This window comes from Tamandua tetradactyla, chromosome 2 (genome assembly GCF_023851605.1).
Source record: "Tamandua tetradactyla isolate mTamTet1 chromosome 2, mTamTet1.pri, whole genome shotgun sequence".
NCBI classification, from domain to species: Eukaryota; Metazoa; Chordata; class Mammalia; order Pilosa; family Myrmecophagidae; genus Tamandua; species Tamandua tetradactyla.
In genome coordinates this window covers 182,462,459-182,482,113 of record NC_135328.1, presented here as the reverse complement: position 1 = coordinate 182,482,113, position 19,655 = coordinate 182,462,459, and the positions used below count along the sequence as shown (strand labels likewise).

Sequence of the window (19,655 nt, the reverse complement as noted above, 5' to 3'; positions counted from 1 at the left end):
AAGATATTTAATTACTGGTTGATAAATTTGAAGGCTGGTGTATTAAATCATCAGTCAGTTGATTGCATCTGTGCTGATTACATCTGCAATCAACTAAGGCATGTCCCCATGAGAGATAATCCAATTAGTTGAAGGCTTTTTCAGTGCTTCTTCAGCAAGCCTCTCCTGTGGAGTTTGTCCAGACACTTCATCAGAACTGCCAAGTTTCACAGCCTGCCCTAAGGATTTGGGATGCTTCCATTTCCACAGTTGCATGGGACACCTTTATAAATCTCATATTTACAGATATATCCTGTTGGTTCTATTTCTCTATAGAACCCTAATACACCATTAATAAAAATTTCATCCAGTATAGGGAGATACCTTGCAATCCAAAAGGATTCACTTAGTATTGCTTGAAAGAGTTAATTTTTGAAACTACATTTTTAAATCAAACTTTTTCCTGAAGCACATCTAGTGAGTAAATGCACACACCTGTGTCTGTACCTTATCTGAGACATTCTACCTCATTTCTAAGTTGTCATTACAGAGCCTACTTTGAAACTGTCCTTCCATCCCGAAGCCAAAAAAAGACCCATATTTTCATGAGCTGGAGGAGCAAATGCAATCTCTAAAGAAGGCTAGCTTCAGTTCTGCAGTTATTTAGAGAGGAAAATCTGGCTTGGAACAGTGTAGTTTGCAGTCAGGATTTACAATTGACTAGGACCAAGGATTGTGTGAAAAGATGACCCAGTTGTATGGCCGGGGGGTGAGGAGTAAGGGACACGGCCTGTGATCCTTCTAATTTAAAAAGGATCTTAAGAAAGTCCTATTTTTATCATTTCAAGATACTTAAGACTTAGAACTGCTGCAAACCGGGGGTGGGTGCCCAGCGTAAGAAAATCTGAGACCCTAGAAAACGCACCTTCAAATGATCTGCATGGGAGGTGTCTAAAACCCCAACTCATCACGGCCCCAGGCTTCAGACCAGGATTTGGGCAGATAAATCGCTGTCTTTCCAAAGGTCTGAGGGTCCAGTTGCGCATGACCTTCGCCAACGCCCCAGACCCCCCCACCCCCCACCTTGGAACATTCCTGAGGCCCTGTCCGGGTCTCTGCAGGTTGCCACTGGCGTCCCCAGGCCCCGAGTGCCCGGGACGGCCTATAGAGCGCATCCGCGGCAGGCTGCGGGCCGTTCCTCAGTGAGCGGTCAGCCTAGACACCTTCTCCGCTCTACTGGACCGCCGCCCCGGCCCCTCCCGCTCGGGCCGCCCCACCCTGGCCAGCAGCGCCACGTCTACCGGGATACAGGACAGGGTGCGGGATGTTCCCTTTGGTTTTGCCACGGCGGGTCTGCGGCTCTCGGGCTCCGGTTGGCCCCGCGCCCCACCCGTCCTCCCCTCGGCCCCGCCACCCCTCCCGGGCGCCGCCCGCCCGGGCCGCCTCTGCAGCTGGCAGCACGGCCGGCCGGTGCCCGCCGCCGCACGCTGATTGGCTGGCCCCGGGCCGGCGGCGGCGCTGAGTGGCCAGGCAGATTCGCTGGGTCAGGGCTGCAGAGGTGCCTGGCGCACCGACTGGAGCTGAGCCGCGGCGCGCGCTCGCCCGGGGACGCCGGCCGCCCGCCCGCAGGAGCGAGCGGCCCGGGGCACCGAGGGGGCCCGCGCCGGGCTGGGAGTCGCCGCCGCCGGCCGCCATGTGCTCCCAGCTCTGGTTTCTGACGGACCGGCGGATCCGCGAAGACTACCCGCAGGTGCAGATCCTGCGTGCCCTCCGGCAGCGCTGCTCCGAGCAGGACGTGCGCTTCCGGGCGGTGCTCATGGACCAGATCGCCGTCACCATCGTCGGCGGCCACCTCGGTGAGCGAGGCGGGCCCGGGGAGGGCGGGGAGGCGCACCCGGGTCCCTGAGAGCCTGCCGGGTGGGCCAGCTCGCCCCGGCCTCCCCAGTCAAAGTCTCTTTCGCGTCCCCCAAACCAGCCTCTCAGTCCCTGCGGTACCAACCGTTTTGCGCTGGGGAAAGCCCCTAACCTTGGTGTCATTTGACCATCAGTATCTGCTCTGAGGCCAAGATTTGATAACATGGTTGAATTTACTTAGGGGAGTTTTGTGAAGAAACCCGAATTCATCTGAAGCCACCTGGATGACCCAGGGAAATCAAGCCGTCTCCCCAAATCTGCAAATTCTGTTTGCATCTGTACCCACTCAATGTGGGCTCAGATTTATAGAAGCCCACACTAAATTTACAAAATTGCCATCGGAATCTAATGTTTTTAAAGTTTCCAGGAGTGTGTAAGCATCAGTAATGCACTACAAAGAATGTAATTCCCAAACTGTCAACCTACCTATAAGGGAAAATCTGAGCAAGAATGGAGTCACCTCTTAAATATGAGGTGAGAGAATACTCCTTCGATGAATCGTGTTAAACTCATCCTTCTCCCTAAAATTGTTGAGTTCTGATTCCAGAAAAGCCAAGATTGCAGGTACAGACCATTCTGGCCTCTCTAATCACACCACTGCTGTACCCAAGAGACTTTTGGGGGGGGGGGGTAAGAAATGGTTATCATCGTGACCCTGACCTCAAAATATTAAATATGTTTTTAGAAATTCCTGATTATCCTTAAAACCAGCGGTCTCAAATTTAGGTGCCTCTCCAGCTTTCCACTATAGGTTTCCAGCCACTTTGCAGAGGGGCCAGTTCAGGGAGCTTCTTGGGATACCTTTTATATTATTTCAACCATACCTGGTTAAGCAGGCTTATAATTTGTTACTTTTCTGTGGTGGGGAAGGAAGCCCCAAATTCTAAACAAGCTACTTACGAATGAAATTTTGAATATGACCTTTTTCTAAGTTGAATGTTTCTGTTATAGATCTTTCTTTATCTAAACCCTTCATATGTAATATCAGGTTACAGAGCCTGTTGGAGAACTGTATTACAGTCATTAGGTGTCTTGCATTTAATAAAAAAAAGTATCTTTTAAGCTTAAAGGGGACCCTCTCTCTTTCTTTGACTTGCTAAAACCCTCAGTTAAAAGAACGAGGTTCTTGGAGAGGGAATCTGGGAGACCTAGATTCTTATTCCAGTTTTGCTGCTAACAAGTATCTTGACTTTGCTTTGGGCAAGTCATTTTATGTCATTGAATCAAGTTATTCATTTGTAAAGCTAGCTTTAAAATCCTTGCATGAGATAATCAGTTGTATTTTGCTGATATTGATCAATAAGTACTTAATACATACCTCTTTCCATCCCTAGGATCAATTTATTTGCTTCTTTTTTTTAAATTGTTTGTAATGTCTTTTTTCAGACACACTAAAATTCCCATCATGTATAAGAGTAGGAAAATGCTGTTTTGTTTCTAAAACCCCATTTTAAGGAATTAGTCCTAGTAAAAGAGAAACTTTAGAAGGGAACATTTAAACCCTTTTCTTTAGTGTCTTAAAACTTTACTGAATTCATGTGTGGAAGTGTCTCAACCTATTCACAAACCAGGAGTTACTTCTTTTTAATTACAAAAAACAAAAAACAAAACAAAAAAAAAACTACACAGTTATCTGCTTGGTCAATGGAGAAATTGAAAATATATATTTTTGGCGATACAGTTTTCATTTTTTGCTAATTCAGAGATAGCCGCACACCAGTCACAAAACATGAAACAAACTTATTAGATTAACATTTCTGCCATCCAAAGTAGTCAAAAGATTTATTTGTTGTGGGGGTAGATTAGTTAAAGAAAAAGAAAATGAGTTCTGTGAGAAGAGTGAATCTGTTTGCTTTTTTCAGCACTATAATAGTGATTAGAAAAGTGTCTTACACATCTTTTCATTAATATGAGCTCTATTTTCCAGTCTCTTCTATAATCCAAATATATAGAATACCCTTGGCAATTTGCTGAGCTAAAGTATTCCTCTGAAAAAAATTCCAGAATTTCTTGGCATTGAAATACAGAAATATGTAGTTACAATGATATAGATGCCATTTCCTATTTGAGAATTATAAAATATTAGAGCTGAGAAGAATTTGGGATCATCTAGTCTAACCTCTTCATTTAACAAAGGAAGAAATCAAGGCTCAGAGAGACGAAGTACTTGCTCAGTACCATCAGCAAGTTAGCAGCAAACCCATAGTTAAAAACCTTAGTCTCCAAATTCCCAGCCCAGTGATATGGGATAAGTGTGCTTCAAGACATCTGCAGCCAATAGGACATGTCTCAGTAGATGTGAAATTGAAGTGAATTGCATTAAATTAGATAGTGCCTTTACAAAGTGATTTTCTTTTTCTTTCTTCCTTCTTAAATTTTTGCAAAGTAATTTTATAGTTTAAAATTTTAACCAAGGGTAGTTCAGTGGTAGAATTCTAGCCTGCCATGCTGGAGACCTGGGTTTGATTCCCAGCCCATGTGCGTCCCCAAAAAACAAGCAAACAAAAATTTAACAAATGGTGCTGCAATAAGGGGATACTTACACAGAAAAAGAATGAAATGTGACTCCACCATACAGCATGCAAAAAAAAAGAAAAAAAAAGTATCTTCCATCTCTACAAAGTTTTCATGCTATCACTTCTTTCCTTCTTCAGATTCGAATAGGAGTATGATGGAGTCAATTCATCTGTGGAGGCTAGTGGGAGCCTAAATCAGGGATTATAATTTTAGTATATATCTAAAAATAAGATTCAGACAAAAGATGAAGTTTTAGATTTAAAGCTCATAATTATTTTAAACAAGATAATACATGTAAACTGTACCTGCTATACAAATGCAAGGTTTTATTATTACTGTTATTTTTAACCCAGTATTATGCCCTACCCAACATAGATTTGGTGGGAGACTACTGGGAAGAGGGAAATAACCTTCTATAGCTGTTGTTGTAGAAAACATCCTCTCTTGCTGCTGGGTGTACCATTCTGAGATTCATATCCATTCTTTTTCCTTCTTAGAAACTACAAGTTCATTCATCCATTCATTCAATCGATATTTATTAATTATTCTCGACACTAGGGATAAGATGGTGACTGTGGCACCAAAATGCACATCATCATCATCATCATCAATAGTAATAGCAAAATATATAGCAAGGGAGTACAGGGAGTTCAGTGAATTCTTGTCTGCCATGCTGGAGACCTGGGCTCAGTTCCCTGACATGCACTGCCCCCTTCCCCAAAACAAAACAAAACACATTGTGAACAAAATCCCCTGTGATGTACATATCACATATCTGCCTCTGTGTGTTTATGTGTAGATATAGAAATCCCTATATGTGGGAAAAACATAAAAGTATATATACATATAGTGATTATTCTGTGCCAGGCATGGGTCTAGGTTCTTTTTACATATTAACTCTTAAAAACACAAATAAGAGTATCTGAGCATCTAGTGCTGTCTGGGAGATAGGACCAGTACTCAAGAGTTCCAGTTGAAACTCTGTCTCCTCTTTCACTCCATTCCATGCATCAACTTACACAGATTTCACCATGTCCCTCTGTGGCTCTGGGCCTTGCACTGAAACTCCCTCTGCCTGAAATGTCCATGTGGTCCAGCTCCTCCCACATGGTAAGCTTTTATTCATCTCTCAAATCCAGCTCAAATGTCATTCATCTCTATAAAGACTTTCTTGCATTCCCTATCTTGCCCCCAAGAAATCCTTCTTTTCCTTCCATCTGCTGCAAAATAACATTGTGTATACCATTTAAAATAGCATGTATCAAATTTTATTGTAATTTAACTATTTACCAGTTTTCTCTTCCCCCTCCCCAAGATTGGGGATTTCTCAAAGGTATTCTCCATAACTGACACATAGTAGGCCTTCAGGTATGTTGGATGACTAGGTGGTGAACTTTAAAGGCTAACTGAAGCCTATGAGACTTTTTTACTATAATTAGCTACTGTGTTTGAAAGATCATGATTGGATGTATGTATGTTTTGTGATGAGCCATTATATGAGGACAGGTTCACTAGTGAGCGTCAGGTCCTTTGACCACCCAGTACAATGAACAGGCTTAAGAAATAAGTGTAGGCACAAACTCAGTAATGGATTCCAGGACAGATAAAATGAGTCTGACCTGGATATGAGGGTGTGCTACTGCTTGTTTCTTGGGAGCAGAATGAGTCAGCATTCCTTTCTCTTACTTTTAGAGCTTAAGCCGTTGTGGCCATATGGCAATTTCTAGGTCGGTTTCTTTAAATCAGGTGTGATCTTTTTACTTGGTTCTTAGCAATAATCAGGTAAGAAAAGTTTTTAAAGTGTGAGGATATGTGTGCTGGTTTGAAAGGACTATGTACCCTAGAAAAGCCATGTTTTAATTCTGATCCAATCTTATAGGTGCAACCGTTTCCATTACTCCCTATTCAGTAATGTAGGTTAAAATCTTTTGATTAGATTGTCTCCATGGAGATGTGACTCATCCAATTGTGGGTATTAACCTTGATTAGATGGAGATTTAACTCCACCCATTCCAGGTGGGTCATGATTACTTTACTGGAATCCTTTAAAAGAGGAAGCATCTTGGAAAAAGCTTCAGAGTCACAAGAGAGCCATGGGAGAGCATGAGATCCATAACATGAGAGCTGACGCAGTCAGAGACCTTTGGAGATGAAGAAGGAAAACTCACCTGGGGGGAGCTTCATGAAACACTAAGCCTGGAGAGAAAGCTAGCAGATGGTGCCATGTACACCATGTGCTTTTCCAGTTGAGAGAGAAACGCTGAACCTAATCGGCCTTCTAGAACCAAGGTATCTTTCCCTTGATGCCTTAGATTGGACATTTCTGTAGCCTTGCTTTAATTTGGACATTTTCACAGTCTTAGAACTGTAAACTAGCAACTTATTAAATCCCCCTTTTTAAAGAGCCATTCCATTTCTTGTATATTGCATTCTGGCAGCTAGCCAGGACTAGAACAGATTTTAGTACCTGAGAAGTGAGGTGCTATTGCGATTTGCAAATGCCAAACATATTAGAACAGCTTTTTAAATGAATAAGGAGAAGATTTTGGAGGAGTTGTGAGGGGCTTGATAGAAAAGGCCTAAAATGCTTTGAAGAGACTGTTGATAGAAATGTAGACTCTCAAGATATTTGTGATAAGGCCTTAGACAGAAATGAGGCACATATTATTGTAAACTGGAAGGAAAGCGATCCTTGTTTTAAAATGCAGATAATTTGGCAAAATTGACTTTGGCTGCAAGGCAGATTTTAAAAGTCATGAGCTTGGATATTTAGCAGAAGAGCTTTCCACATTAAATGTGGAAAGTGCAGCCTGGTTTCTTCTTGTAGCTTATAGTGAAATGTGTCAGGAAGCAGATAAGCTGTGAACTGAACCCTTTGGTACAAAGAAGCCAGAAATTGATGTTTTTGGAAAATGCTGGACTTCTAGAAAGGGAGAACTTGGAGAATAGTGCCCTATGTGAAGATTTAACCAATGTGGAATCAGTTCAGCCATTTTGGAAAAAGCTAGGATTGGAGATGGAGTTAGCCAGGAAGGATTTGTGGAAATTCATGCTGTCTGATGGGCATAACCCATGCTTATTACATAGAACGCCAACAAGAGTGCTGTGAGACCTGTATAAATGGAGCCACTGCCAGTCTTGGTAGGGAGGCTCAGAAAAGGGAAAAGGTCAAGGTAAAATATCTTCAGAGGCAGAACCATGGAGGCTGGGGTCTGAAGTCAAGAAGCCTCCGGACAGGAGAGCAGACCCACCCAAGCGCGTGGAGAGGGTGAGTTTGCCCTGAAGGCAGAAGATGGGCCTTCCATCTCATTGCAGTGGAAGAGTCATGTCGCCTCAGGCTTTGGAGAAGAAGGAGCACATTCTTTGGGGACTGGGGAAAGCCTGGTTGCCACCAAATGGAGGGGTTGAGCGTGTGCCCCAGATATGGCAGACAGCCCGGGTGCAGACCTGATGCTTGGAGAGGGTGAAGCTGAGAAAAAGGTGGGCTCCCCAATGTTCCCCAAGATTACATTTAGAGAGAGGCAGACCATTGCATAAATCCTTGGAAAGGGTGGGATTGCTGTTTTCTAAAGTCTTGAAGATAAATGACTCTCAGACTTTAAAATCTAATGGACTTTGTCCTGTGGGTTTTCGAAACTGCTTGGGTCCAGTGACCCCTGTATTGCTTCCAGTTTTTCCCTATGGAAATGGAAACATGTATCCTATGACTGTTCCTCTTTTGTATGTTGGCAGCAAGTAACTTGTTCTGAATTTTATAGGTCTAGAGCCAGAGGAATATTTTGCCTTAGGACAGACTATGCCTGTAGCTGACTTTGATGAGATTTTATACTGGTTTTAAAACTTGTATCTGTATTGTTACTGAAATGGTTTAAGGATTTCTGATACTGTGATAGAATGAATGTATTTTGTGTATGGGAAAAATATGTCTTTTGGGGGGTCCAGAGTGTGAAATGGGTGGTTTGAAAGGATTATGTACCCTAGAAAAGCCATGTTTTAATCCTGATCCAATCTTATGGGAGCAGCCATCTCCTTTAATCCCTATTCAATAATGTAGGTTGGGATATTTTGATTAAATTGTCTCTATGGAGATGTGACTCACCTAATTGTGGGTATTAACCTTGATTAGATGGAGCTATGACTCCACCCATTCCAGGTGGGCCTTGATTACGTCACTGGAAGCCTTTAAAAAAGGAAGCATTTTGAGAAAGCTTTAGAGTCATGAGAGAGCCACAAGGGAGCACAAGATCCACGAGAGACGAGAGAACCTATGCAGCCAGGGACCTTTGAAGATGAATGTCCCTGGGAGAGCTTCATGAAACCTGAAGCCTGGAGAGAAAGCTAGCAGATGTCGCCATGTTTGCCGTGTGCCTTTCCAGTTGAGAGAGAAACCCTGAACCTCATCGGCCTTCTTGAGCCAAGGTATCTCTCCCTGGATGCCTTAGATTGGACATTTCTATAGTCTTGCTTTAATCTGGACATTTTCACAGTCTTAGAACCATAAACTAGCAATTTATGAAATCCCCCTTTTTAAAGAGCTATTCTATTTCTGGTACATTGCATTCTAGCAGCTAGCAAACTAGAACAGAGTTGGGAAGTGATCCTACCTAAATTTGTGTGAGGAAATGATCTTACCTCAGCCTGCTAAAAGACAGTGGAAGGCCTCACAGAATCCCCATTACTGCGTAAGAAGACACTAGCAGTGAAGTTTATCTGTTTAACCTTTGCTGCAGGGAGAGTTGTCTTTAACCTTGGTTCTCGCTGAAGATCTGTGCTTAACATCTGTAAAATGAATAACATCGTTATATAGCACTAGTGGAAAGGTCAGAGAGTGGAAAGAAGCACCTATCATATTTTATTTCCAAACTAATGTGCATGCTGAATGGATATGCTTTACCACATGGGACCATATTTATAGCCATAGGTTGACCTCAAGGACCGAGGCTGGGTTGGGGTTGGATGTTTAGTTTATGTTTCTAAGATTACTTTTTGGGAACACCTCATGAACTGTGTTGGGCAGAACTCGAGAACCCATAGATTGGGATCCTTAGTGGATATCAGAGCCCCACTCATTGTTTTTGGAGCCACTTGCTGCTGCTACTGTAATACTTCTAACATATCAATTAGTCTTTCCTGGTGGAAGAAGGTACAGCTAATATGCAGGGATTTTCATGTTGTCCTTACTCATTCCACACCTCCTTTCATTCCCTCTTCTACTGGAAAGTTCACTCCAGCCCCTTCCCAGGACACTGTACTCACAGACCTGAAAGGTTTCACCTTAGTTGGAGTTTATATTGTTTTAATGCAAACTTACCACTTGGTTTAAAATTCTCTCAGTCTAGTTCTGTTTGCTCTTTCACTATTAAAAAGTAACTCAAGACACAACTATGAGAAAGTGATAAATTTTAATTACTTTGTATTGAGTAACTAACAGGAATAATAGTTCTTCATTCCCTTAACTCTGTTATTAATACTTTAATATATTTATGTCTCAGTCTTCACAATATTCCATTCATTCATTTAACAAATACTTATTGAGTGCACACTTTGGATCAGGCACAGTGCTAGGCACTGGAGATTTAGTGGGAAATAGAAACAGACACAGTCTCCACCCTCATTCAGTCAATCAATGAGTATCTGTTGTCTGCCTACTACGTGAAAGGTATTGTTTTAGGTAACAGAACAAAATAAACAGAAATTCCTGCCTCTCAAAGAGGTTATATCCTACAGGGAGAGATAGAATATAAACAAGATAAATAAAACATATAAGTTTGCTGGTAAAAAGGGATCAGGAGAAAAAAAGCAGGGAAGGGGGCTAGAAAATTTCTGGAAGTGGGGAGGGGATGGCAATTTTAGATAGAGTGGCTGGGAAGGTCCTCACCCAGAAGATAATATTTGAGTAAAGATACGAAGGAAATGGAGAAGCAAGTCCTTTGGATATCTATGAGTAGAGGGAATAACGAGGAGGTAAGTGTGGCTAGAGCAGAATGTATGAAGGGATGAGTACTAGGAGAGTAGGTCAGTAAGATGCGGGTAGGGGAAACATATAGAGTCTTGTGGGTTAGTGAAAGAGTTTGGTTTTCACTCTGGATGTACTGGGAATCCACTGAAGGGTTTGTAGCACAGGAGGGTCCATGTGTGGTAACTCCTGGTAGAGTTAAAGTACTGTTACAGTTGAGGGACTAGAAGGAGGAAATGGGAAAGATAAGAGACAGTGGGTGAAGATGCAAATTATGACAACTGCATAAAGTCTAGAATGTAACTTGGAATGGTGGCTGAGGTCTGGGGAGATGAGATCCTTGAAGGAAAGAAGGTCAAGAAACCAAGAGACATTAGAAGGATCCTCCATAGGGATATTGAAATCACTAATATTTGTGACAGCATGGGAGAGAATCAGAATCAGGAAAGAAAGGGGTCAGGAAATGACTTGAACAAGGAGAGGTGATGTGTGGCGAGGGGTGATGACATGAGAATTAAAGCTGGCAGTTTGGGGAAGGAGTGAGGAAGAATGGTCTGGAAGTGGCAATGAGGAAGATGGAGGACATCTATTCTATCTTTAGGCCCAATAATCTGAGTTTTAAAGAAGATAAAACAACCATAACTCAGAGGTGAAGGGAATGCTTACCAAAAAAGGTAAGGATGAGAGGATTTGCTACCCATTGACTGTGAGTTCCAGAAGCCACAGTGGAGATGGAAAGGAGTGGAAGGTAGGATTGGAAAAGGCAATTTCAGACCATATTGGGTTTAGAGTTCAGGGAAATGGGGTGGCCTTGGAGACTGGTTGACTTGGTTGACTTCCATCAGTGAGTGAAGGGCCTGGTGAGATTTGTCTTGGTGGTTGCAAGACAGACCATGTTGATGAAGCTAGTGGTTGTGGGAGGAAGAAGGTGTGCCAAGTCTGGGACCCTTCCATTTATAGAAGACATTGAGACCCAGAGAGATTTTTGTGCTTTGCCAAGCTAAGTGACAGCTAGGAATCGAATCCGGACTTCTGACTTGAAAGGCAATTAAAACAAAGTGGGTATTGATTGCAGTGGGGCCCCACTTTTAATTGCCAGCACCTGCATCTCTGTCTAGTTTTGGCTTTCTCTGGTCATAGGAGCCACTTTGCCCATGCAGGCATGGCCAGCCAGGAGGGCCAGAGAATTAACACCATGCCTCAGGAGCAGCCCTCATCTAAAGATTGACAAGAGTTAGTATATGAAAAATGTTAACCTCCAGCTCCCTCGCCCCTGGGGTATAGCTAAGGTGTGTGTACTAAATGATTCTCTACAGTTCCCCAGCAGGATTGAGTTCCATTTGCCCGAAGCAGTATCTCACTTGCTCCACTCTTTTTATTTGCTGCATCCCTTCTGTGCCTCACTTTTCTACATTCCTTAGTGTTTTCTGAGATTATCACCCAAATAAGCTACTTGCTCTTAAATGTTTGTCCCAGGGTGTGCTTCTGGGGAAACCCAAACTAACACTGGGCTTGACAAAAAGTAGGTGCTAGATAAATATTCGTTGAATGAATGCATAAAACAATAAATATGTGGAGTGAATGAGTGAATGAATATGTAGGCTGTGCCTACACTTTTCTCCAGGAGATCATAAGCTCCTGGTGGGCAGAAACTTCCTGGAACAAAAAAATACTTCTTTTTGTTCCCCCATCCTGTTTAATAGTGTACCTGTCTCATGTCAACAGTTCAACAGAGGTTGAATTTAATTAAATGACCTCAAAATAGCAGTTGGCAGAAAGAAAAAGTAGTCACATAATGACTATGGGTTTTAAATAGGTGGAGGTGAGATTTCTTTGGGTTTGGTAACAAAGAATTTTAAAAGAGGTAGGGATAGTGGTGATAGCATCCACTCATTAAGAACAAAAACAACTTCCTTATAAGAAAATGCCTGGAGGATAATGTTGAAAGAAACTAGGTAAAACCTGGATTGTGACCAAGATGAGTCAGATCATGTCTCTTAGGACACATCTTCCTCATGATACAACATGATAATGATGTGAAGCACTAAAAGATTATCCACTTAACTTTATATTATTGGTTCCTTTCTGACAAATTTTAGAGCTTTCCTACAGACCACGGTTACTTGATCCTGTTAAAATATCATGGTTCCAAAAGCTGTTATCAGTGAGGCCTGAGTTTACTTTCTAGGCAGTCGCATGCTATTTTCTCCTGCTTTCTTTGTACATGAAGGTTTTTCTAGCATACCAGGAACTGGTTTAGTTTTGAAGCTTTCGTTTGTGAAGCCAGAGATGTATGGGTGTGCACGCATACCTGAATGCTGCCTTTGCACACATTGGGAGGGCAATGACATATGCATCAGTTCTGTGTAAATGCAAAGGCACCTACAGTCCAGTCTGTTCCAGGATTCGGTATTATAAGACTTCTTTAATTTAAATGAGATAACATATGTGAAAGTTCTTAGCAAAGCACCTAAAACATAACAGATGCTCATTTAGAAAAACCTGCTAACTGAATTCAGATGTGAATTATTGTATTTTTTTATTATCCATGCTTCTACTTCCCTCTATTGGTATGAATGATCGAGAACGGTTTTTAATTTTTAGAGCTTTACTTTCCAATAATGTTTTGCTTATTTCTAAAGCTGTTTCTCTTCTTGGCGATTACACTTACAAAGGCTAACATCTGGTTTTGTCGACGTTGATCCAGTATGTGAGTTAGAAAAAAGAAAAGACTCAATTCTTTGAGAAAAGTTATTCCATTTTTCTACTTTGTTTCTAATACATTAAAATAGTTCCAAATATAGAGAGTTCAAAAACAAATTAGAACACAGTTATCCTTGAAAGTAGATTATTCTTTTTAGAAGTAATCTGGAGAAAATATTCTTTTTTTCCAAAAAAATTTGTTTAGACTAGGATGTTTTCAAAGAATGGACAAAGCACTATACTGACTACTATCTTATTGTTCTATTTGGGGACAGATTGATCATTTTAGTAAAAAAAAAAAAACGTGGTTTGAGGCTAAACATAGTAAATTTTAATTTCAATCTAGAAGTCTTGGAAACCCTGGCATCTGTGCTTTTTTTAAAAAAATCAGGATTGAGCCTATCTGATTTTCTGTCTGCTGAAAAGAGAGGAGAATGTACTTTTTGTTGTTGTTGCTATTGCTGTTTTTAAATCAAGGTAATGCTCCTGAGCTCTAGGGCGCTTAACCACACGAATCCCCATGTTATGTGAGGACAAAAGCCTCACATTGTTGAAGGCTTTCCTTCCATTTGCCAGCTCCCAAGCAAAGTCCCTCACTCCCTGATGGCCTGCCATCAGCCCTTCATTCCTCTGGCTGCGGTCTGTGGCTTGCAGTGGAAATGTTAAGAATCCTGGGAAGGGTGACACATTAAGTTCCATCCCTGTTATTAAGTTATTCGGGTACTTTTCTGGGAGGAGATATTAATGGGGAGAGGGAGCAGAGATTACTTAAGCGGTTAAAGGTCTCAGGATTTATGGGCAGGTTTGCCAAGGGTCAGCCTTAAATCTAAGTTGTTCTTCATTGTGGCTGTGTGGATTTACTATTCCCACTACCGTGGTCAGTGGCAGCATCTTGCCTACCACTTTTAGAAATGTGGCAGTGAAGGGCACAGGAATTCACGGGGGGGCAAGTGGAGTTGCCCATTGCAAAAATGTCGGAGCTGTGTCAGTGGGCAAAGATGTAATCAGTTCTGCACATGTATTCCCAAACCTGTCATGTCCTCTCTGTATAGGGCCGGATAGCCAGCACAGAGTCAAGAGAACAGATCTGTCTAATTGCTTGTAGAGAGCCTTGTAAGCTACACTTTAACCATTCCATTCTTCATTTATTAAAGGCCTCATTTGGAAAGAGCCAGGCCCAAAGATTTACCTTTGGAGAAGAGAGATGAAGTCCTGGTAAGATTTTCTAGGTATATGTGAATCTGCTTGTTGAGGCTGAGCTGTCTCTGTTCACTTGTTGATATTTCCAGAAATGATTGGATTCTTTTTTCCCCCATTTAGAATTTTAACTGTTTGTCTGTGGTCATTTGTTGGGATTTAAAAGCCAGACGTTTCTGCTGCTTGTCATTACCCTAGGTCACTTTTTCTGTTGCAAAGCCATCTTTCTCATCAGGTGGTAAAAACTCTGTAAATTGTCCTACCTTGCTTAATAGAATGTCTGTGCAATAGTAATGCCAGTGCCTTACATATGTATAGCATTTTATAGTTTTGAAAGCATTTTTGCATATATTATCTCATTATGTAGTATTGTCTTGGGCTGTTGCTTTTTCCCTGAGTGTTCTCTATTTTACTCACAGTTTTCACCGATTTGATTACTTTTCTTTCTTCTACCAATTTTGAGGATATTCCCCAGGGTTTGCATTTTTTTCCTTTCATATTATTTTCCCCAGGACCTGTGAATGGTAAAGAATGTTTTCAAAGGATTTTAAGAGTATATATATATAAATAACACTCTTTTTTTGAAAGCAACGTGAAGATGACCTGAATGCTCTTTATATGTCATCCCTGATAACTATGCTCCAATTCCTCAGGATCACATGATCAGCCAAAGCACTGAAAATGATTTCTCCAAATGCGTGTATCTACCTCCTATTTTTTAAAAAAGTCATTGAAACAATTCCTAGAATGGGGGGAAAGTGTGCAAGTTAGAGCAGTATTGAAGTTTTTGTTTTTGCTTAGAGCTTTTGTATTGATATTATTCATCTCCCAATACAGAAATTATAACTTCAACACTTTTATTTTCTTGGAATAATATGGTTGTGCAGTATATCAGTTATAAAACAGACTATGCTTTAGTTTAAGCATTCTGAGATGATTCTATAAATTGTGTTTTAAAGGCTTTCTTTAGAGCATTCTAGAGACTCCTTTAGGGTTCATTAAGGGAAACATACTGAACTCATTTGTCATTGCCCTATTCATCCGATTTCCTGTCTCCGTTATTCCATTCCTAGAGACTGGGTGAATCAAAGATACCTAAATAACTACTTAGAATCATACAAACCATAGAATGTCAGGGTTGAAAGGGACCAAGCAAGTTGCTGTGAGCCCATCAGACACTGACATTTCTTCTGCACCGTCCTCAGATGATCAGTGAGCCTCAGCCCATTCCATCCTAAGGCAGTGGAAAAGTATCCCTTTTTCTGAGCCCAAATATGTCTCTCTGTAGCTTCTGTTCAATTCAGCAACACTGGGTGCCTACCATGCCTCAGGCTGTATTCTAGGAGCTGGGGCTACCACAATGAACAAGACAGACAAAATAATGCTCTTACATGTAGCTCTATCTCTTGGTATCACAGAGGACAAGTCAAACAGTTCTTCTGCATGGAATCTCTTTGATACTTAAAGACTGTGCTCTTGCTTTTGAGTCTTTACTTCAAGCTCACCTAGTATAATACAGGTTCCAGTCCTTTCACTATATAGACCAATTGTCCTTGGATGCATTCTAGTTTTAAGGTTGAGTTTCTTTTCAATAGATTGATTTTTTTTTAAGTTTTTTCTTAGTTGTTGGTATAAAGGTAAGATGCTCTTAGAGAAATTTTGGAAGGTACAGATACATGTAAAAAATAAATCACCAGTAATCCCATTACCCATTGTTCAAATATTGGTATAGTACCTTCCAGCCTTTTCTAACTTGTATCTGTTTACAAAATTGAGATCAGAATGCATTATTTTTAAATTTTATAACCTATATATTTCCCCTTAACACTGACATTTTTATATTCATTATAGTGTGTTCATAAAAATTGTTTGAATGCTTATATAATATTCTAGGCAGGTAGACTTTGTTGGTCATAAAAGGATTGGAGTGATTCCTCAAATACACTACACTGTTCCCTTTTCATTAAGTCTTTGCCTCCTAAGACCCTTTACCTTAAGGTAATACTAGAATTGTATTGAAAGAAACTGTTGTCCTGTATTTTCTCCTGTAGACTCGTCTAACTTGGATTATTCATGAAATGCTGCATTTTTTTTTCCTGTTCAACACAAAGTATTTCCTCATAATCATGCTCTATCCATTTGTTTGTAATATAGGATTGACTGTAGAGTTTTCTTGTTACAACAGGATATCCAGGTGGCCATTTTCAAGGCTATCTTCCTGCTAGTTTGGTCTTGAGGAATGTCTTGGAATCAGTTCTTCTGGTGGAACTAAAGTATGGCAAGACCAGAGCTTACTTTTTGCTTCAATTGCAGGCCTACAGCTGAACCAGAAGGCACTTACTACTTTCCCAGATGTGGTGCTTGTGCGGGTGCCCACACCCTCAGTGCAATCAGACAGTGACATCACTGTCTTACGACACCTGGAGAAATTGGGCTGTCGCCTTGTCAACCGCCCACAGAGCATTTTAAACTGTATCAACAAATTCTGGACATTCCAAGAGCTGGCTGGACATGGTGTCCCCATGCCAGACACATTCTCCTATGGTGAGTCTCCTTGAAATAAGGTGGGAACTTTCTTTCCAAATCACCTTCATCTATGTTTTCTCTCCTCAGAAACTTTCTAGTATCTCTTACATCTTCTCAAAGTATCTAAATCTTTATTATGGCTATTTCTTCTATCTGAAATGCCCATGCTTCTTTCTCTGTATAATTTACTGACCTGTGTACCAGATGCACACTATGTGCCGACCACCATAATAGGCCTTGGGGCTATAGCACTACAGAGTCCTTGCCCTCGAGGCACTCCAAGTATATCAGATACAGATGACAGTAAGTCAACAGGCAGTTTCAATGCAGTGTATTAAGTGCTGTGGTTAAGAGTTAGGGCACGGTGGTACAAGAATACACAATATAGTTTAGAAGCCATTAAGGAAGGCTTCCTAAAAGAGGTAGCATCTAAACTAAGATGAAGTTGTCCAGATAATGGAAGGAGGGCAGGGGAGTCCCCCCACCTCAAAGCTGCCCATGTCCTAATCCCTGGAATTTGAATATGTTAGGTTACATAGTAAAAAAGAATTAAAGTTGCAGATGGAATTAAGATTGTTAGTTATCTGACCTTAAGATAAGGAGATTATCTATCTCCCTATCTGGACTATCCAGGTAGTGAAAGAACAAGGAACCTTAAAAGTAGGAGATGGGGACAAAAGACAGAAATAATTTGCATGTGTGTGTGAGGGGGGATGTGACTTTGAAAGAAGACCAGAGTGATGAGATGTGAGGACTTCATATGCAACTGCTGGCTTTGAAGATGGAGGGAGGGGGAGGGCCATGACCCAAGGACTGCAGACAGACTTTGGGAGCTGGAAAGGGCAAGAAAATGGATTATCCCCTAGAGCCTCCAGAAGGTTGACACCTTGATTTTAATCCAGTGAGAGCTGTATGAGACTTCTAACCGATAGAACTATAATAATAAACTTTGGTTGTTTTAAACCATCAAGTTGGGTGGTAATTTGTTATAGCAGCAATACAAAATGAAAACCATCATACCTGCAAAATGTATCTATCTGATATATTTTTGAGAACTAGGAAGTAAACCAAAAGAACCTCTGAGCAACCCAAATGTATGTCATGAACACCAACAAGCATGAAACCTTATTCACTCAATGGATAATAGAGCCCTTCAAACCTGCATCTGGAAGTAAGTTAATCATGTGCTGGAAAAATCATCTCGCTGGCATGTTTTTTCATTTCTAAGCCCACAGTGAAGAGAAGTAGGAGGAGAGGCTCCCACTCCATACTGGAAGCAGTGAGAAGTACTAATTGACATCCTGACTGTAAGGGAGATGACAAACCATAAAAACTAGGTCCAAGAACCAAAAAAGTGCATTTGTTTGGTGCCATAAAATGACAGACAATTGTAAGCCTTGAGGGCATTATAGTGTCTTCATTAGCATTCATAATGTTGACCCTAAATTATCAAGAAAATGTTTTGCCTAATATGTTTAGGATGCCAGAAAATTTTGTAAAACAATTCAGAAAGGTTTTCATACCCATTATTATTCATATTTTTAAAATTAAAGCTTGAAGGGGTGCATTGGAGCTAGTGAGGCTTTAGAGTTCTACCTCACCTTTGGGTGAGACAAATCCCCAGGCTTACTTTCTTTGTATATTAGTTTGCTGTGTAACAAATTGCCACAAACTTAGTGACTTAAAACTACAGCTATTTGTTAACTCACAGTTTCTGTAGGTCAGAAGTCTGGCCATGGCATAACTGGGTTCTCTGCTCAGGATCCAACAAGACTGAAATCAAGGTGTTGGCTGGGGCTGTGATCTCATCTGAAGCCTCAGTCTCACCTGAGCATAGGGGCCACTTTTAAGCTCACCATTTGTTGGCAGAATTTAGGTCCTTGTTGTAGGGCTGGGGTCCCCACTCATCCACAACATTGTAGTTGTTTTTTTTTTATGGCAAACAGAAGAGTTTCTCTGACATTTCATCTCCTTTTAAAGGGGTCACTTGATTAAGTCAGGCTTACCCAAGACAATCTACCCTTTGACCAACTCAAAGTAAACTAATTCATAACCTCCTCATGGGGAGGCAGGACAAGATGGCAATGTCGTGAGGTGTGGAATTTAGTTAGTCCTCCAGGGCAGCTAGTAAATAGCCAGGAACTGTATGGAACAACTGCTGGGGGAACAATAGTGACTGGACACACAGCGTACACCAGTCTGGAATGGGTGGAATGGCTGAGATCCCACCCAGAACTGTAAGTCTCCCAAGCCGTGGAAGCTGGTACCCCTCCCCCATGGACACCACAAACAGGTTCCCTGAGGAGAAAGGAAATAGATTTTACTAGTAGCAAGGAAGGTAGTGTAACCAAGTTCCAATTGCAGAATTAACAAATTTGGAGTGCTAAACACAGGTCCTAAGCACAAATAAACTGGAGTAAGCACTAAAGGGACCAGGAGTTTTCACCCCTGCAGAAAGGGGATGGGCTGAAAGAGAAAGAAAAGGCTTTTTGAGTTGGCCACACACAAAATACTGAAAAAGAGCTGGGCCTCAAGAAACAGAGGCATGTAGAGCCAAGTACCTACTCCAGTTCTTGATTGACAAACCCAGGGAGCTGGGGTCTGGCTCTGCAAAGGCTTTTCTTTTCCTTCTTTTTTTTACATCTTAACAGCTCATTATATAGAACCGCAATCACTCTTAGGCTTCCACACTGCTCCAGGCAAGGGCAGAATTAAGTCATGTCTGAGAGACAGAGTAACTAGTCAGGTGAATGGGGATAATCCCCTAAAGGTTATATCTTTCTCAGGAAAAGGGGCGAGGCCTAGCTCATGTCTGCCCTCTTTCAGGGAATTCAGGCCCTAAGGGCTGAAAAACAGAAGCCTA

At 41.5% G+C, this 19,655-nt stretch overlaps 1 protein-coding gene across 1 annotated transcript in view; it reads left to right on the top strand.

Annotated features, from left to right (window-relative positions):
- The first annotated feature begins 1,672 nt into the window (after positions 1-1,672).
- The window catches only part of RIMKLA (ribosomal modification protein rimK like family member A), a 48,530-nt gene continuing 30,547 nt past the window's right edge, over positions 1,673-19,655 (top strand). The window contains exons 1-2 of the mRNA XM_077130429.1: positions 1,673-1,835; positions 16,541-16,810. Coding sequence (XP_076986544.1) covers positions 1,673-1,835; positions 16,541-16,810 — 433 coding nt within the window. The remainder of the gene's footprint in view (positions 1,836-16,540; positions 16,811-19,655) is intronic.